Source organism: Panicum virgatum, chromosome 2N (genome assembly GCF_016808335.1).
Source record: "Panicum virgatum strain AP13 chromosome 2N, P.virgatum_v5, whole genome shotgun sequence".
NCBI lineage: Eukaryota > Viridiplantae > Streptophyta > Magnoliopsida > Poales > Poaceae > Panicum > Panicum virgatum.
In genome coordinates, this window is record NC_053146.1 from 40,523,633 (window position 1) to 40,550,234 (window position 26,602).

At 43.1% G+C, this 26,602-nt stretch overlaps 2 protein-coding genes across 3 annotated transcripts; one reads left to right on the plus strand and one right to left on the minus strand.

Annotated features, from left to right (window-relative positions):
• The first annotated feature begins 640 nt into the window (after nucleotides 1–640).
• Nucleotides 641–11,170, plus strand: LOC120660466 (aminopeptidase M1-C-like). The gene is made up of 20 exons (XM_039939008.1): nucleotides 641–895; nucleotides 1,411–1,671; nucleotides 1,778–1,923; nucleotides 2,389–2,491; nucleotides 2,956–3,142; nucleotides 3,239–3,332; nucleotides 3,465–3,618; nucleotides 3,868–3,972; nucleotides 4,060–4,176; nucleotides 7,085–7,198; nucleotides 8,158–8,340; nucleotides 8,535–8,826; nucleotides 8,901–9,022; nucleotides 9,117–9,214; nucleotides 9,433–9,610; nucleotides 9,690–9,804; nucleotides 9,888–9,955; nucleotides 10,079–10,156; nucleotides 10,578–10,652; nucleotides 10,740–11,170. The coding sequence occupies exons 1-20, from the start codon at nucleotides 737–739 to the stop codon at nucleotides 10,920–10,922; spliced, it is 2,832 nt and encodes a 943-aa protein (XP_039794942.1). The 5' UTR covers nucleotides 641–736; the 3' UTR covers nucleotides 10,923–11,170.
• A 5,102-nt stretch (nucleotides 11,171–16,272) lies between these two features.
• On the minus strand, nucleotides 16,273–17,675 carry LOC120660467 (NAC domain-containing protein 79-like). 2 transcript variants are annotated; one of them, XM_039939009.1, is made up of 3 exons: nucleotides 17,510–17,675; nucleotides 17,134–17,409; nucleotides 16,339–16,982 (listed from the first exon to the last, which is right to left on the minus strand). In XM_039939009.1, exons 1-3 carry the CDS (start codon nucleotides 17,673–17,675, stop codon nucleotides 16,582–16,584), a joined length of 843 nt encoding a protein of 280 aa, XP_039794943.1. In that variant the 3' UTR covers nucleotides 16,339–16,581. The 2 variants fall into 2 exon arrangements, with proteins under 2 accessions (XP_039794944.1, XP_039794943.1); XM_039939010.1 differs by lacking the exon at nucleotides 17,510–17,675 and having other exon boundaries at nucleotides 16,273–16,980; nucleotides 17,078–17,406.
• Between the last annotated feature and the right edge of the window lie 8,927 nt (nucleotides 17,676–26,602).

A 26,602-nucleotide genomic window follows, 5' to 3' on the forward strand; every position in this document is an offset into this window, starting at 1 on the left:
TGTCCCTCCCTCCCTCTTTTTTCTTGGTTTCTGGAATTTTAGTGATGCAAATGAGGGGTGGGGGGACCAGCCAACCCTTATATGAGGGTGAGAGATCCGGTCGCCCTGCTGCCGGGCGCCCGGCCCCTAGGGATCTCTGCGCAATTTTCTCCGTGAAACTTTTTTCACAAAAGCCCCTGCCGCCCCGCTGCCGGGCGGCCAGGTCCCGGCCGCCCGACAGCCGGGCGGCCGAGGTATATTTCTGTAAATTTCTAAATCGAAAATATATTTTTGTGAAAAACAAAAATAAAAAATATAATATAAAAAAACCGCCTGGCTACCATCCTCTGCTTTCTGACAAGACCAGGAAACCCGGCCCTTCCGTGAAGTTGTTACCCAGACCAGACCCATCTGTCTGTTGCTAGCTGCTCCCCCTGTCCGCATGCGAGAGATCCTCCGGCTGCCCCCGAAACGCGTCGGTTCACACGACCCCTTCGTCGCCGCTCCGAGGTGGGTGTGACGTGGCCGCCGCCGCTGCTGCGGCTCTCCATGGATCCCCAGTCAACGCAGCGGCGCTGGCCCGCACGCCGCTCGCCGCTACAGGACTTGGCAAAAGGAGTGGCGCCCCATCGCTCACTCCCAACTGAAGTGCTCAACTCAAGGTCGAGGCGGTTGGAGAGTGAGTGACAGTGACGAGCCGCCGATCGACCACCGCCGGAAGGGAGAGAGAGAGAGAAGGGAACGAAACAGACGAGGAATGCAGCGGGCGTCCACGGCTAGGGGCGCCGCCGGCTCCGGCGCAGTGCTGCTGCTCGTCTTCGCCTCCGTCGCCGTCTTGCCGGGCGCCGCTGGCGGCGGCGGCAGGAAGATGGCGCTCGGCGGGGAGGCCAGGGGCGTCGCCCGGTACTCCAACAAGGTACAAAGCGTAAGCACGAGTAAAATTCGGTTGCCAGAAGAAAACTTGCATATTACTAGGAACGATTGCATGCGTGTCTTCTGGTTTCAAATTGAATCAACGAGTTTGTGTTCTCACCATCGGTGTCGTTGCTAATCTTTCGATCGAGATTTTTTTTAAATTGTATAGCTTCTTGGAAGATGCTTCTTTTTTTTCTTTTTCTTTGTTTGAAAAAAACATATTGAAAGGTGGTTTGAAACAGTTGCGATCTTTCTATGCATTGCGTACACTTTAAAAATGTGAAAATGGCACTCTTTCGAATTGGTCAAGACTCTCCAGTTTATAGCCTGATAGGATAGGAGAGAGTAAGTCATAATTTGCGTCCCTAAAAAAAGGTTACAATTTGTGTATGGGCTTGTCCATTACCGTTCAGGAGTCGTGTTGGCCCAACGGGCCGTTAGTGGGCTACAGGATTCGATGTAATAAGCTGGGGGCAATAATAATCGTCTGATCCAATCATCTGTCACGCGGCGCAGGGCGCGAATGTCGAAGCGGCACCACCTCCTCGCCGCGCGCCGGCAACGCCGGCCGCCGGGTCGCCGGCCCAGTTCCGCGGGCAGGCGCGGCTCCCGCGCTTCGCCGCGCCGCGCCGCTACGAGCTGCGCCTCCGCCCCGACCTCGTCTCATGCATCTTCACGGGCGCCGCCGCCGTCACCGTCGCCGTCTCCGCGCCCACCCGCTTCCTCGTCCTCAACGCCGCCGACCTCACCGTCGACCGCGCCTCCATCCGCTTCCGGGTACCGAGATCTCTCCGGAGGAAATAACTGTTAGCATGTACTCGTCCCTTCTCTTGGCGCCATAAAATGTCATCTCGGATGCCGGTCCGCGCCCCGGTTCTCGCAGGATTTGGCGCCTAGGGAGGTGGCGTTCTTCGCGGACGACGAGATCCTGGTGCTCGGGTTCGCCAACAACCTCCCACTCGGCGAGGGCGTGCTCAGTATGAAGTTCAACGGTACGCTCAACGACCAGATGAGGGGGTTCTACCGGAGGTATGGGTTTCGTATGATCCTCAACTCATTTATTTTTTTTGGCACATCTACTGAGCGTTGCTGAAACGGATAAAGGACAAAATTATTGCCTTTGTTGGCACGTGTGATTTCTTTGATCCTTTCAATAGTGCTAGCTCCTAACATTCATGATCATCTATAGGCGGATCATCGTATTGTAGTAGGCAAAAGTTAACATGACCGGACCTGGGGGTTTCCATATACATACTTGTTCTACCAACAATCATGATCACTGACCAGTGCCAATTATGCACTTGCTATGTTATTGCAAAAATCATGCGGTTTGGGAAGCTGTCCTTAATTAAATGAGCTACTAACTGAGATTTATTTTGAAAATTTGACTGTCCAATTCGTATCCATTCTGTTCCTTCTCTTCATTCTTTCAAGTGCTGTTTTTTATTTATTTCACGCTAGGAGCTATTAATTTCAAATGCTGTTTGATTGCAGTAAGTATCACTATAAGGGGCAGGTGAAGAATATGGCTGTGACACAGTTTGAGTCTGTGGATGCTCGGCGGTGCTTCCCATGCTGGGATGAGCCTGCATTCAAGGTGATTATACGAATGAAAAATGTCCAATAATCTGGTTCTTTTGTTCTCTGAGCAACATTTTAATTGTACTTTTGTACATACATGGTACTCCCTCTATCCCAGAATACAGCTACGTTTAGGTTTTTTCCCAGTTCGAACTTTTCAAACTTTGACTATGGATAGCAAAAGAATCATAAAGATTGTCAACATAAAAATGATATCAGTTGATTCACCATGAAACCAACTATCATAGGATGCAACCTTTTCTATTTAAAATTATTTAACTTTGGAGATATTGTTAGTTAAAGATGAAAATGTTTGACTTTGAATAATTTTAAAGGTAGCTATATTTTGGGATGGAGGGAGTAGCAAATTTGACTTCAATCTATAACTTTATGCTCGTCTCATGTACCACGCACACCTAAAATATCAATGAAAAGGGATCTATTTTGTAATGATTACATTTTTTCTATTTCTATTTTTAGGCTAAGTTCAAGCTTACACTTGAAGTACCACCTGGGATGGTGGCATTGTCCAATATGCCAATAGCTAATCAGACAGTTACCGGTCCTATCAAGACTATCAGTTATCAGGAATCACCTCTTATGTCAACTTATTTAGTGGCTATAGTTGTTGGTTTGCTTGACTATATAGAGGGTGTAACACTAGAAGGTATCAACTCAATTTTTCTAGCATTGCTTTGATAGCTTCCATTGAGAGTGTTGGTCACCCCCCCTTCTTTCTATTTACTTAATCTTGTTTATAAAGGCACAAAAGTTCGTGTTTACACTCAAGTTGGTAAGAGTAATCAAGGGAAGTTTGCACTGGATGTTGGAGTGAAATCATTGCATCTCTATAAAGAGTAAGATCAACCAACTCTTGCTTGTAAACAGGCTTGTAGAGATCCATAAGAAAAGTTTATGAATAATCTGTCTACCCATGATTACTATAGGATAGAAGCACTAATATAATGTTCATGTTTTCAACTTTTTAGTTACTTTGGTACTCCTTATCCACTCCCCAAGTTGGATATGGTTGCTATTCCTGATTTTGCTGCTGGAGCCATGGAGAACTATGGGCTGGTTACTTACCGTGAAGTAGCTTTGCTTTTTGATGAGGGGTCTTCAGCTGAATCCAGCAAACAGAATGTACCTTCCGTTAACTCAAAAGTTCTTTGTTACATAGCTCCCACCATATTTTTTTTCAGTTACAAATGATGAGCTACTTCGTCACTTGATTGGTGCTTTAAGAAAATCAGAATATCTTTGATATCTATGATCAAAGACAAGTCAATTAATTCCGCATTAATTTCATAGTTAGATCCATCATTTTGGATGATCGTACACCAGCTGCAGAGATGTCCTTGCTTTAATGATCTCAACATTTCTGTGTTTTAGATTGCAATTACTGTGGCACATGAGCTGGCTCATCAGTGGTTTGGTAATCTTGTAACCATGGAATGGTGGACTCACTTGTGGCTAAATGAAGGTTTTGCTACATGGGTAATCAATTTGAGAACCTTAGCATTTCAAAGTTTTCTGTTCTCCGGCTGCAACTATATATTGAGTAAATAATTTTTTTTCTAACAGGTGAGTCACCTAGCTGTAGATTCTTTCTTTCCGCAATGGAATATATGGACACAATTCCTTGATGACACAACCGCTGGTCTCAAATTGGATTCACTTGAAGAATCTCACCCTATTGAGGTAACCTCCTTTGAGATTTACTATGAACTATGGCTTTGGTCCCATGGTTTGAAAAATAGCTGTGTTTCATGCACTATGCTTGTTCATCACTTTGTATATAAGTAAAGAGTAAAGACGTTGCATGTTTTAAGTTTGACCATAACCTTATGGTAGATGTATACTAGATTGCAGTAGAAACATATGAGTATATTGTGGAGCAGAAATGTTAATAATTAAAAATAGCAACAACAGCAGATATGATAAACTCCTTAATTGTACTCATGCTAAGCCAATTTGGTATCGAAGAACTTCCCTTTTTCCTTTTTTCACTTTCTCTTTAATTAGTTCTATTGTAAGTTTGTAACCTAGACATTGATGTTAAAGGTATTATTGTCATTATACTCTAGGCCTTGTTTAGATGTAAAATTCAAAATTCCAAAACTATCACATCGAATATGTGCGGACATATGCATGAAGTATTAAATCTAGATGAAATAAAAAACTAATTGCATAGTTTGCTTGTAAATTACGAGACGAATCTATTGAGCCTAATTAGACTATGATTAGACACTAAATTACTATAGTAATTGCTACAATAAACATGTGCTAATGATGAATTAATTAGTCTTAATAAATTCATCTCGTAGTTTACAGACGTTCTGTAATTAGTTTTGCTATTATTTTATGTTTAATACTTTAAATATGAAAAAAATTTCTTTCAAAAATTTTACACGGTGCATCTAAACAAGAGCGCATAGTCTAGAGTTTAGACTCTTATGTAATATTATATATACCCCGTTGAGGAATATTCCATACATACATTCGTTCAGCCATCTTCCTCCTTCCCTCTCATACAGTAAACATGGTACCACAGCTCTACGTCTCGAGCCGGCCCCCACCCTCGTCGATTTCCGCTGCGCCGCCACCGGGAGGATCGATCTTCCCTCTCGGGGGCGGCGTCTCCAGCTCCAAACCCTTCTTTTTCGTTCGTGTCGGAGCAGCAGCAGTAGCAAAGATCCCCACCTCGTCTCTGCCGCAGCGCCTGTCGCGCCGCCGGCGCGGCTACTGAGGCCGCCGTTGTGGTCTCTTCTTCCACCGCAGCCACGGCTGCCCGCCATGGCAGGGCCGGTGTGGATCCGTCCGTCGTCGCGCCACCGCCGGCCCAATCATCTTCCCCTGGCACAGATCGAGCGCCACCGAGCCTCGATTTGGCTTTCCCGGCCGCAGATCGAGGGCGCCCTGTCGTCGCCGGGCCTCCCCCGCGGCATAGCAGCAGCAGCTCGTCCACCACCCGCTCGTCGTCGATCTGCTGCACCTTTACGGCCTCCCCGGCAGCCCGCTCGTCCGCCGTGGAGCTGCCCGTCGCGGCCATCAGCTCGTGGCGGCCCGTCCTCTTCTCCGCCCGCTGGCTGCTCCCTCCGTCGCGGATGCTGCTGTGGCCGCCTGCCCGTCCGCCTGTCATCCAGTCTGGGGTGTGCAGCTCTGTGCTTCTGCTCTGCCTCTGCTGGTGCTGCTCCGCCTCTGCTCTGTTCTTCTGGTGCTGGTGCTGCGCGTGTCCAAGCTGTGCGCCTCTGCTCCGCTGTGCTGCTCTGTTCTGCTGCATTTGGTGATCCCATTTGGGCCCAGGTGATGCTGATTTGGGCCTGCAGTTTGCACAGCTTGGTGTCTCTACTATTACTTTCGATATCTAGTCGCTGCTACCTTTTGCTAGCTGCTTGTATCTGCTCATCTTTTGCTTGTTCGCTGCTCTACTCTACAATGCGCTAGAGCACGTTGTCTCCTCTGCTTGCTGCTAGTATCTCGTCCTTATTTCTTTGTGCTGTCCATCTGGATCCGCTAATCTTGCTCCTTCGACTCGTCTTTGCCATTCGAGTCCACAAAATCTTTGCCACCTCTTTTGGATAATCACTTTCTAGTCGTCGTCGATGCGACTCTCCCTTTAGGTCCCATAGCCTGCGACTACTACCGCAGTTTTGGTTGTCACGGATTTGTGCGGCCTAGATCCGTCCGGATGCGTGGCTCTGACCTCGTCTGGATCGGTGCGGCGATGGCTCGTCCGTTTGCACCTTGCTGCTCTTTGTCTTCTCCTCCGCGAGTCCGCGACTCTTGACTAAGGCACGTTCATCGTCACGACTCTACCTTTGTGGTTCTCTTCGCACCTTCTTGGCTTAGCAAGGTTTCAAGACTCGCATGCCATTGCGACATATTGGAGACTCGGATTTGGATGTTTCAGTTATTTTAGTGCTGTAATATGTCTAAGTCTAGTGTTCTCTCTCTTCCAAATGCAATGCAATTGGTGTTAAGGGTATTATTGTCATTATACTTTAGTCTAGGGTTTGGGCTCTCATGTACTATATATACCCCATTTGGGGACGTTCAATACAGACATTCATTCAGCCATCTTCCTCCTTCCCTCTCATTCTAACAACTGACATGGGTGTCGGAATCGACTTGGAGTCTGGTTTCTGACTTTATAAAATACATTTTGATATGGCAAATAGCACTTGGAATCTGATATAAGTGTTGGAATGCGATGCGGTTCTTGAGCATCAAACTTGGTTAAAACGTTATGGGCTCAGGTGTCCCAGTAAAACTAGTTACAGTTAGAGCTTTTTTTGCTTTTTATTTTCCTTTTAGTAAGAATTTTGGGAACAAATCCCACCCTTCATTTATTTTTGGGTTGGGAGGGATTGAACTTTGGCTGATGGGGTCACAAACCTTTGCTGACTAGGAACCCATCCCAATCTCACTTTTGAAATGTCCCTGGAATGTAAAATTGAAGCAATATTACTGCAAATTTTTAGTTTAAATTTAGGGACCCATTTCAGCAACTAACTCTATGACTTAGTTGTCGGCGTTGACTTTTTCACCTTCATGATACTAAGTTGTGGTTAATTTTGCTAACAGTATTCCTTTTTTTTTCCCTCAGGTTGAAATACATCATGCCAGTGAAGTTGATGAAATTTTTGATGCCATAAGCTACGATAAGGGTGCTTCTGTTATTCGCATGCTACAAAATTACCTTGGTGCTGAGCGTTTTCAGGTTTGGATTGTCTCCTTGAAACTCGATTTCAGTATTTGAGCCTTGGTACTCTGTAGTGCCTTGAGTCAGCATCTTCTGCTTTATTATGCTGTTTAACAATATATGGAATCACCCTGATTCCTTTACTTTTTATTCTGATAAGCAACAGTATCAATCTCATTTTTATCTCTTAATTTAGTTTCCACACAGGTGCATGTGTTTAATCCAGTATACAAATCGTGAATTGTCATGAACCATAATATTTTTTTTTCTCTTGTTGTTTCTAAATGCTTTATAGAGTTAGGGAACATGCTAGTCCAAACCTGGAGCGCAATCATGCTGACCGTTTTGGTTTTAGGCGCTCAGAAAACATTGAAGGGATTTACTGTATGTGTTATGTTCTATGTTTCTGAGGGCACAGTATATCCATTTCTTTGTAACTTGTCCTACCCATGTTTAATGCATAATCACTTGTGCGAAACTAATCAATTGGTTTAGTGCCATGAAAACTTGTTTTATTGGTCAAATAGACTAAATCTAGATGAATCGTAGATGAAAAATATGTAATCGTGAAATTGGTTAATTAATTGACAATAATCCATGAATTAGGAAGTCATTGAAAGGAGTTTTAATATCATCCTTTATTAAGGATCTTGTTTCTACAAAAAAATATGCCTGGGAGGAGTTCCATGTAAAAAAACCTATGTTAAACTGATATTTTAAAAAATGTCTGAGTAAGCCATAGCTCTCTTTAACTCTGCTTTATTTTCTCACAAGTTGTCTTTCATTCTTTTGTTGATCAGATTATGGTTTGCCTGTATCCGACATACTTTTATTGATATTTATGTTATTCAGTGAAGACTGATTTTTCCTGCCTTTTCCTGTCCAGTTTTTTTTTGTTTTTACTCTCTTGTCCCTTGAGTAGTTCTCCTAGTACATCTTATTGTGCTAAATTTGGAAAACTTTTTCTACTCTTTCAGAAAGCATTGGCTTCATATATACAAAAATTTGCCTACTCAAATGCTAAAACTGAGGACCTGTGGGCTGTTCTTGAAGAGAAATCTGGTGAACCTATCAAGAATTTGATGACTACATGGACAAAGCAACAAGGGTATCCTGTTGTTAATGCAAAGCTCAATGGGAATTACCTAGAACTTGAACAGGTTTTTATAAGAAACCGCCCTTCCTATGAACCTTTGCATTCATCAACGTGCGAACTGCTGAATTGAGTGTAAAATCATGATGGTTTGTTTTAAATGGAAAATGTAGCATGCTAGTTTGTCACATAGATCTGCATATTCTTGTTCTATGTTCTTTTGTTTCAGCCTTTAAGAAGTTACTATTTCTTTTGTTGCAGGCACAGTTTTTCTCAGATGGATCCCCTGGCCCTGGAATGTGGATTCTCCCTGTAACTGCAGGCTGTGGTTCATATGATACGCAGAAAAAACTTCTACTGAAAGGCAAAAGTGATAGGCTGGATATAAGAGACATTGCTGCCTGGTGTGGTAACCAAGAGAAGCGTGGAAACTTTTGGATTAAGTTGAACATTAATCAAACAGGATTTTATAGAGTGCAATACGACGAAAAACTTGCGACTGCACTTCAAACTGCATTGCAGTCCAAGAAGCTCTCTTTAATGGATAAAATTGGTAAGCACCACATGTGATACTGTTAAATTTTCTTGTCACTTTTAGTGACAGGTATCATCACATTGACACTGCAGGTATTGTGGAAGATTCACATGCCTTGTCTATGGCCTGCAAGCAAACCTTGACATCGTTGTTACGTTTACTTTATGCTTATCGTGAGGAAGCTGATTACAGTGTTCTTTCACACATAAATACTGTATGTAAATCTTGTATAACTATTTGGTTCCATGAATTTGATCTTTAGTACGATTTGAATATAAGTTTCTATGCAATTTCCTTTCACTTCACAGGTGAGTTTAAGTGTTGCTAAAATATCGGTTGATGCTACTCCTGGATTGGTCGGTGACATCAAACAACTTCTGGTCAAGCTTCTTCTGTCACCTTCTATGTATGTCAAACCATGTCTTACATGGCGTCATGGCCTGCTTCTGAGTAACTTCAATTGTCATTGCCCTGAGAATGATCTTGTTTCTGCTTTGCATGTTTGGTAACACACCTCGTTATGCAGTCACATGCTGTTTCCAGTACCGCTGTCTGTTTGCTATGACTTATCCTCTGTTTTCCCCACTTCTGCCACATGGCATTGTCCTTGTTCTTTTCTTTCAGAAAATTAGGCTGGGACCCCAAGAATAATGAGAATCATCTGGATGCATTGCTTAGACCAGTACTCTTGGTTGCTCTTGTCAAACTTGGGCATGATAAGACTATAAATGAGGGAGTTAGGCGTTTCGGCATCTTTGTACATGATCGCAACACTTCACTTCTTCCTCCCGATACCAGAAAGGTCCCTGCCTTTATCTTTAGTTTACATGATACTCCTGTGTTTTACTTACCGCATCTGTATGTCTTGCAATGTTCTACAGGCTGCATACCTCGCTGCAATGCAGAATGTTACTACTTCATACAGATCTGCTTATAATGATCTTCTGAAAGTCTACAGGGAGTCAGATGAAGCAGAGGAAAAGGGACGTGTCTTGAGTATGTGGCTTTTCAATCATTATTAGTTTATAAACATCTTGCTGACAAGTTTTTTTTCTGAATGCTTTGTCTCCTTGTTCCAGGCACATTGTGTCATTGCAAGGATAAAAATATTGTTCTTGAGTCATTGAATCTCCTTTTTACCGATGAGGTAGCCCCTTGTCTTTTTCTTTTTTATTTCTCCATGATGACATTGAAAGCCCCGAATGAACTTGTACTCATGCTGACTACTATTAGATGCACTGAGACCTTGTTTGCCTCTACTGCTTGTCAGGTTCGCAGTCAAGATGCATATTATGTACTTCAAGGTCTTGATGTGGAGATGCGTGAAACCGCTTGGCTGTGGTTGAAGGTAAAATCTTTTTTTTAGTGGATACTGAAAGGAAGGAACCCTCAAATTTGTTTTAGTTCCAACATTTAAGTTAACTGCTGAACCCGTTCCAGATATGGGATTCCTGTTCGAGTTTTGATGGAAACAAAATATCTTCCCCCTTCATGTCTTCTTTTGTACCAGAAGTTTGAAATTCCTGCTTGCCAAACAGGCCGTAGGAAATTGTGGTCCATGGAAACATCATGGTGGAATATTTATAAGAATTTGTTTACTGGTTCATCTTCTTTGTCATAACTAAAATTTTGAAATTACACAAACTTCCCCTCACCAATACCTTCAAACATCCGCTCAAATTAAAAGTGGAAACTTTTTTTTTGTGTGGGTAACCATGAGCTATTTGAAAGCATGTTGCTTACATGACACTTGTTCAATGCGGATGCAGGGCAACTGGGATCGTATCACAAAGAAATACGGGGGCACACAACAAGGAGGTTTTATCAGATATGTCCTTACATTGGTAAATTTACCACCAATCTCTATTTCCAAATCCCGCACCTTGTTACTCCCATCAATCAGCTGAACCCCCTTGTTTCCTGGTGATCAGTTTGCCTCCAATGAGAAGGCAGCAGAGTTCTCCCGCTTCTTTGCCACACGCAAGAAGCCCGAATTCGAGAGGACGTTGAAGCAGAGCCTCGAGAACGTGCGGGTCAATGCGAGGTGGATCCAGGGCATCAGGAGCGAGCCCAGGCTTGCTCAGACGGTGCAGGAGCTGCTGCACAGGCCCTGATCTGCCTTCGGTTGGGTTGCAGGGGGTGTGGCTGGTAATAAGGTGCCGGCAGATGGCATGCGTTTGTACATTCAGTGTGAAAAAGGTTGTCTCTCGTAGTGTTCTCTGCACCATGCAAGTCTACTCCCTCTCCCTCCAGGTTGGTAAAGGAAAGAAGTCGTTTCGACACGGTCTTAAAAAGAACTTTGACCTCTATTTTTTTACTATAAAAAATTTATAAAATAAAGTTAATATATACTTTTACGAAACTATATTTCAAGATGAATCTACTTACATTACTTTCATATTTTCCAACTCAACCCAAAAGAATTTATTTATAGTTAAAGTTTAAAATATTTGATTTAAGACAAACTCAAAACGACTTTCTTTACCAATATGGAGGGAGGAAGCTATTAGGTTCAATTCTTAGCCCATGTATCAATGGTCAGACTAGTACAGAGTACCCCATCACCGTCGGATCCAAAACGACATCACCGCTGGTTTGGTGATCCACTGAATCGGGATAGATGGTGATCGGTTGGGCCATCACCGCTGGGTCTAGAATCAGCAGTGATGCCCATCTCATAAAAAAATCACACCGCTCAGTGACGCTGGCGTGGCTTGCACTCCACAGTCCTGTCCCGCTCTGCTCGTGCTACGGATTTTGATGGCAGGAAGGGGACGTGAGGTGGGGAAGGAGAGGATTCGCTGGAGGGGGAGGGGAGGACTTGCCGGTGAGGGAGGTGGTGGTGTAGGGGGAAGGGAGGGAAGGACCGGTGTTGGAGAAAGGAGGGGACGGAGGACTGGCAGGGGAGGGTAGAGGTGGTGGCATAGGGGAGGGGAGGACCGGCAGGGAGAGGAGGGGAGGAGTGGCGGGGTAGGAGAGGGAGAAGAGATGGGAGAGGAATGAGAGGGAGAGGAGGGAGAGGGAGATCTCTGTTCGTCTAAACGGCTATTTAGTCCATTTAAACAACGTTTGAACGGTAAACGGAGGTCACCTGTGTTGCTCTAAACTGTGAATTAAATAGTTGGACCTTTTAAACTCATTTAAACTGTCAAAATTGTCTATACAGAGTATGAGTTAAACGTGATTAAATGAGCTAAATGATCATTTAATTCATAATTCAGTTAATAAGAGGATTACAACTACCATAGACAATACCGAACTAATTAGCATAGTAAGTATATGAAGTGTTGTGAGATTTAGATTTCTTCCAAAAAATTATTTTGTAGAATACTTACTCTGTACATGTGCAAATTTGTTGATTTTCTAGCATATTTGATATTTATGTATATAAATATGTATATTTTAGACAGTGGCGAAGTCAAGATGAATTTGAGCCTGGTGCACTCTATTGCAATCAAAGAAGCTAGTGTAATCTATACTGTAAAATTCAGTTAACTACTAGGAAAAATATTTTTACCATGGTGCATGTGCACCAGGCCATGTAGCTTCGCCCCATTTAGTGTCATTGTGCCAAATCATTTAAGCCATTTAACTTTATTTAAACACCATTTAAACGATTCAAATGCTAAACGAATGGTGACTGACTGTTTATTGTTTAATGTTTAGGATAACATTGAGGGAGATAAAAAATAATATGAGGATGTTGATCTCATCATCATCGGGTCGTGATATGAACCGACATTGCGGTGGTGGCCATCGAACCTATCACCGCTGAGTCATAATGGAACTGACACTTGGGATGGTACTATTTTGTAGCAGTGCCTAGTGCTCGATTTAAGAAGTACATAGATTAAAGAAAAATAAAACTTAGTTTGTATTTACCTAAGAAGAGGGTTTTTCTTGTGCATGTTTGATGCCTTTTTGACTCGGGACATTTCAGTAACTGCAGTAAATTCACACACTTTCGAGGTGACACTCTTATAAAATTGGTGTGGGCATAGAGAAGTTTGTTTGTGCTATGAAATTATTTTCATACTGCTTTGAGTGGATGACCGGTCTGAAAATAAATTATCACAAGAGTGAGGTGAATGTATATGGGGTTTCTGAGGAAGAACAATAGAAGATAGCTAACATGTTGAGCTGTAAAGTGGGTTTGTTCCCAATGAAATACCTTGGAAATTCTACAATTGATAGGAATTTGGGTGAACAAGCTTTTTTCTGGAATTGTGGAGAAAATGAGGATCAAACTCCAACCTTGGACAGGGAAACACCTCCCTTATGGTGGTAGGCTGATGCTGACCAATTCATCACTAACCAGCCTACCCACCTGTCTAATGGGGGTGTTCCTACTACATGAATGAATACATGAACAGATGGACTCCATTAGAGCCAATTTTTTTTCTAAAGGAGAGACAGTGACATGATCCCATATGACCAAATGGGAAAACTAGTGCCTTCCCAAGATTTTGGGGGATTGGGCATTATCAACACCTGATTTATGAATGAAGCTTTACTCGTCAAATGGGTGTGGAGAATTTTCTGCTTTGAAAAGGGGACCCTTGCTATGAGTTGCTCATAAGTACTTGAAGGAGATTTGCTTTGCTATCAGTGATCGTAAGAAGGGTTCATAGTTTTGGGGAAGGATTTACAAAGTGAAGCACCAATTTAAATGGGGAGTAGTGATGTAGGTGAACAAAGGAGAGAATACCCTCTTTTGGGAGGATATTTGGATTAAAGATATTCCTTTGAAGCTTCTATATCCTACTGTCTATGGATTCTCCGAGAAAAGAAAGCTCTTGTCAGTGAATGCAACATAGGGGGTTCCTAGAGTTTTGACTTTTACAGATCTTTTGGTTCAGGGGACTGGGGAGAGAAGAGAGTGGGAAGACTTATGGAACACTATTAAAGATGTGAGGCTGAAAAAAGGGCACGACTACCCAATTTGGGTTTGGGAGAAATCCAAAACAAGTTCGGTTAATGTATAGACTATTTTGGGGTGGTCAACAAAAGAATACAGCTCCTTTGGAAGAACTAAATTCCACTGAAACTTAAGGTTTTCGTGTGGCTGCTCTTCCAAAATAGGCTCCCTTCAAAAGGAGCCTTGAAAGGAAAAAAAAGGAAACATGATGTTAGATGTGAAAGTCCAGCTAGGCCCCTAGGGGGTTTTGACGAATCAAATGATGTCATGATTAAAGAACTAATCATCTTGTATATGAGCATAATTGATCATAATATCAGTTAAATATTTATAAAGAAATGGATCAATAATAGAGATAAAAGGCTCATATGACAAAACTTTGCTAGGCCTTAATTAAAAGTGACAATATTGACAAGCTGCAGTTGTCGTATGGATTGAGGTATGTGTTGATGACAACTTCATATCCAAAGAAGCTTGTTGACAAGGTCATAGAACTTAAAAGGGATTTTCTTGTGAAAAAGGACAATATATCAAGAGAAGATATAAGTTGAACTGAATTACGAAGAATGTATTCCATTGATGGTTTAATTATGATAAAAACTTGTATGGAGCTCTATGTGCGCAAGGATGGAGAGTTGAAACCCGAAATAGTGATTCGAGGGACTAAGCTTGGAGAATGGCAATTGGTTTGTGCCGAGGGACCAACGCTAGGGTGAAGAAACTTTCTTTGGATTCAACTTGAAGAATCTTGGTCATGTCTGGTGTTCATATTAGCAAGTATCAATCTTTCTAGAATCATATTGTGAAGATGGTGATTTGAACTAGAAATGTATTTCATTCAAAGATAAAGGTTCAAGTTACTAGCTCGAGGAAGATGTGCTCAAAAAATAAAGGAACAAAGTTGAATGCACTTCTCAAGTTGAGAATGATCTAAGCACGACATAATACAAGAATAAGATGCTCAAGTGATTGAAATGTGATTTAACTTTAATCTTGAGTATATGTATGACGTACTATCAAGAGGGATGCATCACAATAAACTTTTGCTAAGTCTCAGTGCTCAAGTAACCTAAGTGAGTTGAGAGAAACACAAAGGGCCTCACGTGCACATTTGATATCTCTGCCAAGGGTAATCCGAAAGTTCCGGATTTCCAATCCGAGTGTTCTAGATTTGGTGCACGTGGCACTGACGGCTAGTTGGTTTGAAACACGATAGTTCCGGATTAGGAATCTAGAAGTTTTGGGTTCTAACTGTCCAACAACGGCTAGTTTCTTTGGGACAAGCTATTTATACTCTTTAGCCCCCCGCCTTGCTGGGCTGCTGTTGCTGGCATGGTTTCACTGCTTGCTGGTCGTCCTAAGAAGTTTAGTACCCATTGTTGATCTCTCTCCAACCTCTCTTTGCGAGTTTGCCTAATCCTTGCTAAACCTTTGTGTTGGGTTTGATAGAGTGACTGCTTGAGAACACTATAGAGCACAACAAACCTTGAGCATTTGAGTTTGGATGAATCGTGTATTCGTGTGATTCACTTTTATTACTCTTGGAGCTTGGCTCCTAGATGGCTAGGTGTTGCTCAGTGATCACCCAAGGTTGTGGGTTGACAAAGGAAGTTGTAAAGGTTGGTTTCCACCTCTGCAGGGGAAGGGAATCCAGATAGTGGAAGGCTGAGGTGTGCTTGTGCAGCACCTTGGCTAGGAGGCTTCGCGGAGTTCCTAAAATGGAGAGTAGGAATCACTGAGCTTGTGTAGCACATGCAGTGAATCTGAACTTCGGTAAAAATCCTTATGTCATTTGTGTTTGATATTATCTTGTGGATTTGAGGAGCTCTCCATTGGACATTTGCTGTGCTGGAGAGATTGTTGTTTTCATATGTATAGGAGATGTGTGGGCCTGCTCAACAAGCCCCCCCAAGACTACTCTACATTTGGGGTTAACTTGCATCTATTTTCTTGCACCCAGTTTCTTGTGTTCAGTCTGTTTTGTGTGAATCCAAAAGTTCCGGTTTGTAAAACCTAGAAGTTCTGAGTTCATCAATAGTCCTGCTCAAATCTGGAAGTTCTGGTTAGGGCAGCCAGTGAATTGTATCTACTGCATTTGAGTGAAAATCCCCCCCTCTATGCGACATCACGATCCTTTAAAGATGTTGTATTTGTGAGATGGTGGAAGACATTGACCATATCTTCTTTGGGTGTGTCTTGGGATCAAAGCGAGGGGTGGAGACCTTGGAGGTCCTAGCCACCAGCTACAGAGTTCATGCCTTGCAAGCAGTGGTCATATTTGGCAGCCGGCACATTTTTGTAGGAATGCTTGTATTTGTTGTGAAAGGGATGAGGAAGTCCCTGCATTACAATGCAAGGATAAGAAACTAGGCGGACTAGATCAAGGTTGGACGTGAGTTCATTGTGTTCATGATTCTCGGAGAAACCATGTGGTTATCATGTGTTCAACTATAAACATATCAGCCTTCATAAATACTAGCAGTACCCAAAAGTAAAATTCACAAAGTGTAACCCATGCATGGTAGATTTGACAATCAATTTTATAATTAAACAACATACTTAATTCACATGATAAGTTCATGGTAATAATATGTACAAATTTGTCTGCCTATTACAAAACAACCATCGACATATGTTTTGGTATTTATGGAATATAGAATACACACATACACACATGCGCCATGACTATTGTGAATAAACACACATATACACATGCAATGGTATGGTGGATATACTAGTACATGCCTATACACACATATGCCTTGCTAGTTACGAAAATATATGTATAGAAACCATGTATTATTCCACAAAATGCTTGCAATGCAACTATAGATATATTGTTGTGCAGCCACCATTCATGAATGCCTACTCTCAGGTGTGGCTATGAAGCTACTGGTGCCTTCTGCCTCCATGCCCATCTGATGGAAGAAGGACATTGACGACACGTTGGCCATTGGGTTACCAAATTGAGCTCCATTCATATCATGCCCAGCACTGCCCACACTTGCCATAGGCGGCATCACGGGTGGCACCGACATGGAGCTCGCACAGGTAGTGGAGTAGTAGGGTACTGCTGGGTCCATGGTGAAATATGGTAGGATGGGATATTGCGTTGGCATTGGCATGGGCATGGGGACACTGCTCTGATCAATCCCAGCATAGGCCATAGCAATGTCGAAAGACGATGACGCAGGCCCAGGCACCTTCTTGATCCCAGTGGTCTTGTGAAATACACGACATACCACCCACTCATCCTGTGTGAATTTCATATTTAGAATGTTAACAAAATTATATTAGGTCAAGTAAAGAAAGTAATATGCATGGATGTATGAATGGTAGTGCTGCTACCACCTTGGAAGCAGACGAATATTTCAAGGTGGCAGTGGAGGTTGAGCTTGATGTAGGGCTAGGGAGTCTGTTGCTGCCTTCGAGCCTAAACTCGTGCATGACCCAGTTGGTTTTTGCACCCCTAGGAGCTCGGCCCTTGTAGAAGACAAGAGTCTTCTTCATGCCGATGATCACCGGTGGCGCTACCCCTCCTGTGACTCCATAGATCTCCTTGTCCTTGCCAGTAGCCTTCCAGTAGCCCGCCTCCGTGGCTCGGTTCGCCCTCATACCCGTTGGGTACTTGCGGTCCTTCTGGTAGAAGAAGTACCACTCATTCTCCCCCATCTTTGCCTTTCCTGCACCAAGCAATTCACACATCATTAATTCACAACTCATAATCTTTCATCCATGATCCATGGACCAATCAAGGTGCATTTGTAAAGAGTGCATATGTACCTGGGAGTTCCCATGGCTCTGTCTTGTTAAGGTCGACCTCTCCAATAGCGATGCTGGTGAATCCCCTTCGGAAAACCTTGGGTGTGAGGTAGAAGTTGATGATCTCTTCGTCTCTGGGGTGGAACCGGAACCCTGGAGGTAGCTTGAGGCTATCGCTGATGCTCATCCCCTGTGGTTGCTGCTGGTCTCCCATAGTTCTCTTGGTCCTTATTAAATTATTAGGATCACCAACAAGTTAAGCAAACAATAATACTAAGCAATAAGGAAAATGTAGTGTACTTATAAAATGACAAGTGACATACATGTACAAACACTTCTTAATCTGCTAATCGATAAATTTAGATCCCTCAGATAGAGCTCTAAGTGGTTGTAGCCCAAGTTACTGTGTCGCAATTGCTTAGGGACTGCAGTGTCTTAAATAGGCTAGAGGCATGTATTAGCAAAGCCACTTGTTGCAGAAGCCTCTCCACGAACCCTCTCCCCCTTTTCATCCGGTGTTGTCTGTTTCTAGTAGCAACTGGATGTTTGTTCTTTCCAACTATGCCACGCTTGTTCTTACGCATCATATCTACAGATGCTTTTGTGCTGGTGCCACGACTGATAAAGGCTGGTGCCTCACCATCTAAAAGATCTTTGCATGCGCGCCTAATGTGATCTCCTCTTGTTTGCATGCCTCGGTTTGTGATTCCAGTGGACATAAATGCCGATGCATCCCACCCCCAGCCATCGACAAAGCAATATTACATGGTTGGTGGCATGGCTAACCTTTGTTGAGATGTGCACATGTGAGCTTCTGCTCTGGCTATCGCAAGATCTTTATGATGCAAAGGAGGCAGACTGGTGCGGTATTCACGCTGCTAACATTGGGGCTATGTGTATCCATTTGGGACAAGACTAGTGACGGGTCATCGTGATCTTGTTGGTGATCATTGCAGAGCATCGTGTTTTTCACTCAATCGGATTAGGTGTAAAGAGTATGTATTTTTTTGTGTTGTATCATGTGTACTATGTGTATGTGTTGTCTATTGTTGTGAATGTAGACACTTGATGTATCTATGTGCAAGACGATGTATAGAGCATGACTCATCACTATCAAATTCCCACGTGTAACTTTATGCAAACATGCTCAAGATTTCCTTATACACAAGCCATGGAAACAATAGGCAGCCAGCTGGCTATTGAGCTAGGCTGTGGGCAGGCGGTGTCTATTACTTGATTTGCTCAAGCATGTGTGGTATATTTTCCTTTTTTTCTTATTTTCCAAAGAATTCATTTAATAAAAGCATGCTCATCGATCACAATGTGCATGCATACCCATCACTAGTATATGTGCCTACGTGCCTTGCAGGCTAGGTGAAATGGCATGACATGTTGCTAGCTTTAAGAAAAGTTATGGCAATGATACTTGTCCATCTGTGCAATCTTGCCATCTTATATGGATGACTGTACATGCTTGTCAATTACTTGGATTTTGTCTTAGCCCTCGGTACTCGGTAGTAAGGATGTAAGTCATAAATATTTTGGGTCATTGGGTCGATCCAATAAGTCGATTGAGATACAATGATATTCCACCAAATTAATTCCAGAGAAGAAATAAACTAGAGTTGCATGCCATTGTAATTAATCAGCTGATCTAGACAATACTATTAGGTACCCACTTGCATCCCGACTCTGTAGTGATCACATTGTGATCCAATTTGAAGATTCCCACCATGCTTCTATCACCACAAAATATACCCTCTGAATGCTTAGTGAGAAAATGTACCCGACATCACCCATTTTTGTCATGTTAGTATAAAAACTAAGTTATATTGGTTGCCATGGGTACTAGGTGGATAAGGGTGTGTTTGCATTGAGCCCAGCCAACTTCTCTGATTTGTTGGCATAGGACTTCGTCACCCTCCGCTACACCTACAAGTGGTAACAAAAACAACTGGCCATGTGTAGCTAAGAGCTTGGGCCATGCACGTGGACCGAGCCAAGACAAGATATTAATAGAATGGGGTATTACACTTGTACCCCATATAACTCCCATACACTCCCATTCTAGCCACACCATCTTTGGTAGTAGGATTCCTGGTCCCCGAATATAAGCACTCTTCGCCTACTGCCATGCTAAACCAAAATTGTGATCTTTTTCATGTGCCACCCTTGCCACCGGAATCACCTTCATACCATCCTCCTCATAAGTCATAACTCACATGCATAAACTCTATCCTACTAAAAAATCTTTGACACCACTCTCACCCTGAATATCCCTGCTCAATGCCGCTACAAGCCAAAAGTAATGAGTTGTGGATGCGCCTCCCTTGCCACAAGCATTCCTACTTCATGTGGAAATATCACCACCGCGGCAACGCATCCTACCACTAGCCTCTAATTGTGGCCACCACCTAGATATTCTAATGGGAAATTTGTGTGTAGGACACTGCCAAAGAGTGAATTTGTACAGAACACACTACCAATATGGATTTTGTTCCTCGCACACCGCGAAAGAGTGGATTGGTGTCCAGCACACGCACCGAATAAAGTAAACATTTTTAGCTCAGATAAAGGGAAAAAAGACCATATTGCCCCCAGTTAGACCCACTCGTCATCTTCCCCTCTCCTCCCTGCAAGGCCGGACGGCGCCACCCCATGGCCGCTCACCGGCTGCACCCCTGTGCCCGACGCCGGCCCTGCGTGTGCAGCCACCGTCGGTCCCGTTGACTCCTGCGCCGGTGCTGAAGACGAGCCGTGCGCCACAGAGTTGTAGACGAGGGCGGCGCTGCCACTTCTGCCGCTCACGCATGAAAGCATCTAGGCCCTCAAGGTATGTTTCGGTGATTAATGACAACCATTATTGTTACTAATGAGTTTGTGCAGCTTAATGAAATCTTATCGCTCATTGGATCATATGTTAAAGAGGCCCCTAAATTTCATTATTCAAAAAGGCGATCTCGGTATTCAACTCAAGTATATAACAAGACTAATGATCTTTCTAGTCCTAAGTGTCGCAAGGTTGAGAAGGAAACTTAGGTTAGTATAGGTTTTATAGTTTTATAGAGGTCGCACTATTAAGAGGGGTTAAGGCCTAGTAACTTGAGCATGGACATATTCAATCAAAAATGGATGCACACATTGGTCACTCAGGTTCTTGGAAGCTCAAACAAGTGCTATTCAGTTCATATCTCAAGAATATTTGGATTTCATTCAATACTCAGATTAGAAAAAGAAAAATCAAGAAAAAGTCTTATCACCGGTTTAACCGACGACATCAATTTTCTATACGTCGGTTAAACGCAGTTGCTGAAGTTTGGACACAGTGTTTTCCGGATTAACCGATGATGTTTAAAAGTAACGTCGGTTTAGTTGTCCATAGAGTCGGTTTTTCAGGGATTTTCAGGCTTATACTCACCGGTTAAACCAACAAAGGATTTGGGTTAGCGTCGGTGCAGTTGTCCAGAGAGTTGGTTTTTCAGTTGATCAGTGGACAACTACACTCACCGGTTAAACCGATGATACGTCGGTTAAATTGCCCGAGCTGTAACGGCTAGTATTTCAAATGGGCAGTTTACATTCATCGATTAAACCGACGATGACTTTTGGAGAGCCGTCGGATTAACCGGCGTTGCGTACTTTTCTGGCAGCTTTTCTCCAACGGCTCTATCCACGTGAGCTGCCTATATATCCCCCTCCAATGGGTCATTTTGAAGTCTCTTGACACCAGGCAACACTCATACACTCATTCTATTGTTGAGAGCCACCTTGAGCTTCACATTCCACTCATTTGATCATTCAATCATCCAAGAAGCAAGGCTAAGGACTTGAGTAGGGAGAAGCTTGTGTGCATCCGTTTTTGGTGATCGGTTCTTGCTCAAGTGAAGGCCCTAGCTTTTTACTCTTGGTGATTGGCATCACCTAGGCGATCTTGGTGATTAAGGTGTTTCTTGCGGAGCTTGCCAAGTTGATTGTGGGAGCCCGAAGAAGATTGTACGTGGCTTGAGCTCCACCACACCGGGATGGTGAACGGAGACCCTTAGTGAGCACCCTCGTCTCGGTGACTTGGGAGGTGACAAGACTTTTATTGAGTGACACAACGTGGATTAGGGTGTGTGCCAACACATCGACACCACGGGAAAAAATCCGGTCGTCTCTTGCCCACTCTTTACATTCAAGCACTTACTTTCATGCAATTTATTCATGTGCTTGACTCTAGAGATTATAACTTAGCTCTACCTTGCTTAGCTTTATATCTTGTTGTATCCTTTATAGCTTGTGTAGGTTGCTTAGTTGCCGGTTGGTGAATTGAGCCTTACTAGTATTGCATAGGTTAAGGTTGCTTTATTTTGTTATAGAAATTTAAAAAGGCCCAATTCACCCCCCTCTTGGTCCATCGATTCTTACAATTGGTATCAGAGCCTCGTTGCTCATTTGGATCATTAGGCTTCACCGCCTAGAGCTATGGCCAAGATGGGTGGATCGCCTCCTCACTTCGATGGCAAGAACTTTGCTTATTTGAAAGTTCGCATGGCCGCATATCTTGATGCGATTGCCCCAAAGTGTGGTTAGCAACAAAGACCGGGTTCACCGGAACTCCCACCCCGGAACAACTCAAGTGGAATGCTAAGGCTAGAAATCCAATTTTCGAAGCCATTAGTGAGGAAGTCTTTGCTAGAGTTAATGGCATGGACTTGGCAAGTGATATTTGGAAGGAGCTCATTGAAATTCATGAAGGCTCCACCAAAGTTCGTGAGCAAAAATATCATTTGTTTAGATCTAAGTATGATTCTTTTAAAATGCTAGCTCATGAAAATTGCGATGATATGTATTCTCGCTTGAATGTCATTGTCAAGGACATTAATACACTTGAAATATCTAAAATTGGCAGTGGCTCCATCAACCGCAAGATACTCATGCTCCTTCCGAAGCCCAAGTACAACATCATCAATGCTATGCTTCAAAAGGAGAATCTTGATACGATGGAAGTGGGAGAGCTTGTGGGCGAAATTCGCGCTCATGAAATGGGTATTCTTGATATGTCCGAAGAGCCAATTTCAAGCAAATCAATCGCTCTCAAAACCAAGGTCAACAAGCACCGCAAGCTCAAGATGATCAAGCAAGAATCAAGCTCAAACAATGAAGAAGATGATCGTCATGAAAGCTCATCCGATGATGAAGATGATGGAGAACTTGCTCTCATGATGAGAAAGTTCACATGCTTGAGTGACAAGATCAACAAGAAGGGTTACAACTTTGACCCTAAAAGAAGAATGTTCCGGCCAAGGGAAGATGTCAAGAACAAAACATACTACAATTGTGGAGAAAAAGGTCACATCTCTCCATGATTCAAGCGATGATGATGAAGATGAAAGGAATAACAAAAACAAGAAACTTGGGAAGAAGAAGAGCCATGACAAGAAGACCAAGCTCTTCCCAAAGAAGAAAGGCAACACCAAGAGAAGCTTCTTGGTGAAAAAAAACAAGAATGGGTGACCGATGTCTCATCAAGTGAAGAATCAAGTGATGAAGAATACATCATCACCATTGCTCTCACCAATGAAGAACCATTGCTACCTCTACCTCCTATGAGTCTCATGGCAAAAGGTAACATAAAGGTATGTGAGGAGGATAGTGATAGTGATAGTGATGATGAGCTTGATCCTAATGAATTTGCTAACCTCATCAATGAGTATACATTCGTCATCAAGAGGGAAAAGGGCAAGGTCAAGCTTCTGCAGAGCACTCATGCCAAGCTAGAGCTAGCTCACTCTGATTTGCTTGGCAAGTACAATGACTTGCTCAAAAAGCACCATGAGTCACTTGCACTTGCTAAGTAAGTTGAAGAGATTCACAAAAAGCTCAAGCAAGAGCATAGGGAGTTGGCTCACAAATATCAAGAGCTTGAGTTTGCCTATGAAGCAACTGACCCGAGTCTTGAGAACTCTATCAATAAAATGTTGAAAAGATCAATGCTTTTACTTCATGTGATGACCTACTCAATGATGCAAATGCTACTAATGTTTTGCCCGAGCTTGCTCCCTCTAGAGAAAAGGAATTGATGGATTAAGTGGCAAGCCTCAAGAGTAGTGTGGAGAAGCTCTCACGAGGAGAATACATCCACAAGGAAATTCTCTTCAACAATGCTCGTGACTATGGCAAGAGAGGTCTTGGTTCATTTCTGGAGCCAAACCAAGGCACTACTCCTTCTCCGGAGATCAAGACTAGCTTCATTAAAGAAGTTGGATCATATTGTCAACATTTGCAAGTCACCGGGCACCACACTAGGGAGTGTCCCATGCCATCACTTCATTTCCCTACTTTACCTAAAAATTACTCGTCTATGCATCAAAATAACAATTTTCTTTTGAGTAAGGTAAAGGGCAAGGTGAAGGCCAAATTCATTGGCAAGCTCACAAAGGAAGCAAAGAAGAAGCTCCCCAAGCAACTTTGGGTCCCCAAAGCTCTTGTCACACATATGCAAGGCCTAAAGCTCGTTTGGGTTCCAAAAACTAAAAAATGATTCTCATGTGTGTAGGTGAACTACAAAGCTGGTGGAAAACATTGGGTACTTGATAGCGATTGCTCTCAACACATGACCGGCAATGATAGCATGTTCACCTCTCTTGAAGACCCCGGCGATCATGAACATGTCACCTATGGTGATAACTCAAGGGGGAAGTTTTAGGTTTGGGTAGAATAGCAATTTCTAAAGATTTATCTATTTCTAATGTCTTGTTTGTAGAATCACTTAGTTTTAATCTTATTTCAATTGCTCAATTATGAGATCTTGGACTAACGTGTACCTTTGACGAGAATGGTGTTGTAGTAACCTTTGAAGAAGATAAGTCATTGGTATTTACGGGGTTTAGGCATGGCAACATTTACTTGGTGGATTTCTCTTCAAAGCAAATAAGCTCCATGACATGCCTCTTCACCAAGTCGTCTCTTGGGTGGCTTTGGCATAGAAGAATTGCTCATATTGGCATGAGCAACCTCAAGAAAGCCCACAAGAGAGGGATGATCACCGGCTTGAAGTATGTCACCTTTGACAAGAACAAACTATGTAGTGCATGTCAAGCCGGAAAGCAAGTTGCAACACATCATCCCATCAAGACGATGTTGTCTACCTCCAAGCCGCTCGAGCTAATTCACATGGATCTTTTTGGTCCAACCACATACAAGAGTATTGGTGGTAACCTCTATTGCCTAGTAATCGTTGATGATTTTTCACGTTATACTTGGGTCATGTTTCTAGGCGATAAGAGTGAAACTCCGGAAGTCTTCAAGACATTTGCAAGAAGAGCTCAAAGGGAGTACAACTCCCCAATTGTGAAGATCCGGAGTGACAACGGCACCGAGTTCAAGAATATGAAGATTGAAGAATGGTACGATGAAGAGGGTATCAAGCATGAGTTTTCCGCCACCTACATACCTCAACAAAAAGGAGTGGTGGAAAGAAAGAACAAAACACTAATAACTCTAGCAAGAGCAATGTTGGATGATTATGGAACGTCCGAGAGGTTTTGGGCGGAAGCAATCAATACGGCTTGCCATGCATCCAACCGGGTGTATCTCCACCGACTCCTCAAGAAAACGCCATATGAACTCATCACCGGGAAGAAACCAAACATCTCCTACTTTCGAGTCTTTGGTTGCAAATGCTTCATTTATAAGAAGAAAAGGCTCAGTAAGTTTGAGAGTAGATGTGATGAAGGATTCTTTCTTGGTTATGCATCAAACTCCAAAGCATATAGAGTATTCAATGAAACCTCCGGGTTAGTTGAAGAAACATGTGATGTGGAGTTTGATGAATCTAATGGCTCCCAAGAGGAGGTTATTGACTATGACAATGTAGGTGATGAGGAGATTGAAGAAGCTTTGAAGAAGATGTCCATTGGGGATATCAAGCCGGAAGAGGTGCATGAAGGCAATTTTCAAGGGGGAGGACCTTCCTCGTCTACACCAAGCACCTCCATGGCACCCCAAGTGGATGAAGATAAAGAAAAATATGATCTATAATCTCAAGAAAGTGTTCCAACACCAACACCCCAAGTGCAAGAACAAGAAGAGAAAAATATTCCACCACAAGCACAAAGTCATCCATGATCCATCTCTACAAACATCCACGCATGCACCACTAGTGAAGCATGGTCGTATCTTCAAGGATCATCCAATTGATCAAATCATTGGGAGTCCTTCCAAGGGAGTAAGAACTCATTCTAAGCATGCTTCATTTTGCGAACATTACTCGTTTGTTTCTTGTATTGAACCCACTAGCATAGAGGAAGCGCTTGAGGACTCGGATTGGGTGATGACCATGCAAGAAGAATTGAACAACTTCACCCGCAATGAAGTTTGGGTCCTCGAAGCTCCTCCGAAAGACAAGAACATCATTGGCACTAAGTGGGTCTTCCAAAACAAGCAAGATGAACATGGGGTGATGATACGCAATAAAGCAAGACTTGTGGCAAAAGGGTTCTCTCAAGTCGAAGGGAATTCGAGATGTCCATGATTGGCGAATTGACCTTCTTTCTTGGTTTTCAAGTCAAACAATTGAAGGAAGGGACATTCATCTATCAAGAAAAATATACGAAAGATATCTTGAAGAAGTTCAAGATGGATGAATGCAAGCCGATCAAGACACCCATGGCAACCAATGGGCATCTCGACTTGGATGTGGATGGTAAACCGGTTGATCAATCCCTCTATCATTCTATGATAGGGCCTTTGCTTTACCTTACCGCATCTAGGCCCGACATAATGTTTAGTGTGTGCTTGTGTGCCCGCTTTCAAGCAAACCCAAAGGAATCACACCTCTCAGCTGTGAATAGGATCCTTCGGTATCTCAAGCACACCCCAAGCATAGGCTTGTGGTACCCCAAGGGCGCTAGCTTAGATCTCTTGGGATACTCGGACTCGGATTTTGCCGGAAGCCGTGTGGATCGCAAGAGTACCTCCGGGGGTTGCCACTTGCTTGGGCGTTCTCTAGTTTCTTGGTCAAGTAAGAAGCAAAATTCTGTGGCTTTGCCCACCGCGGAAGCGGAATATATAGCAGCCGGTGCATGTTGTGCCCAAATCCTATATATGAAGCAAACCCTTTTGGACTTTGGT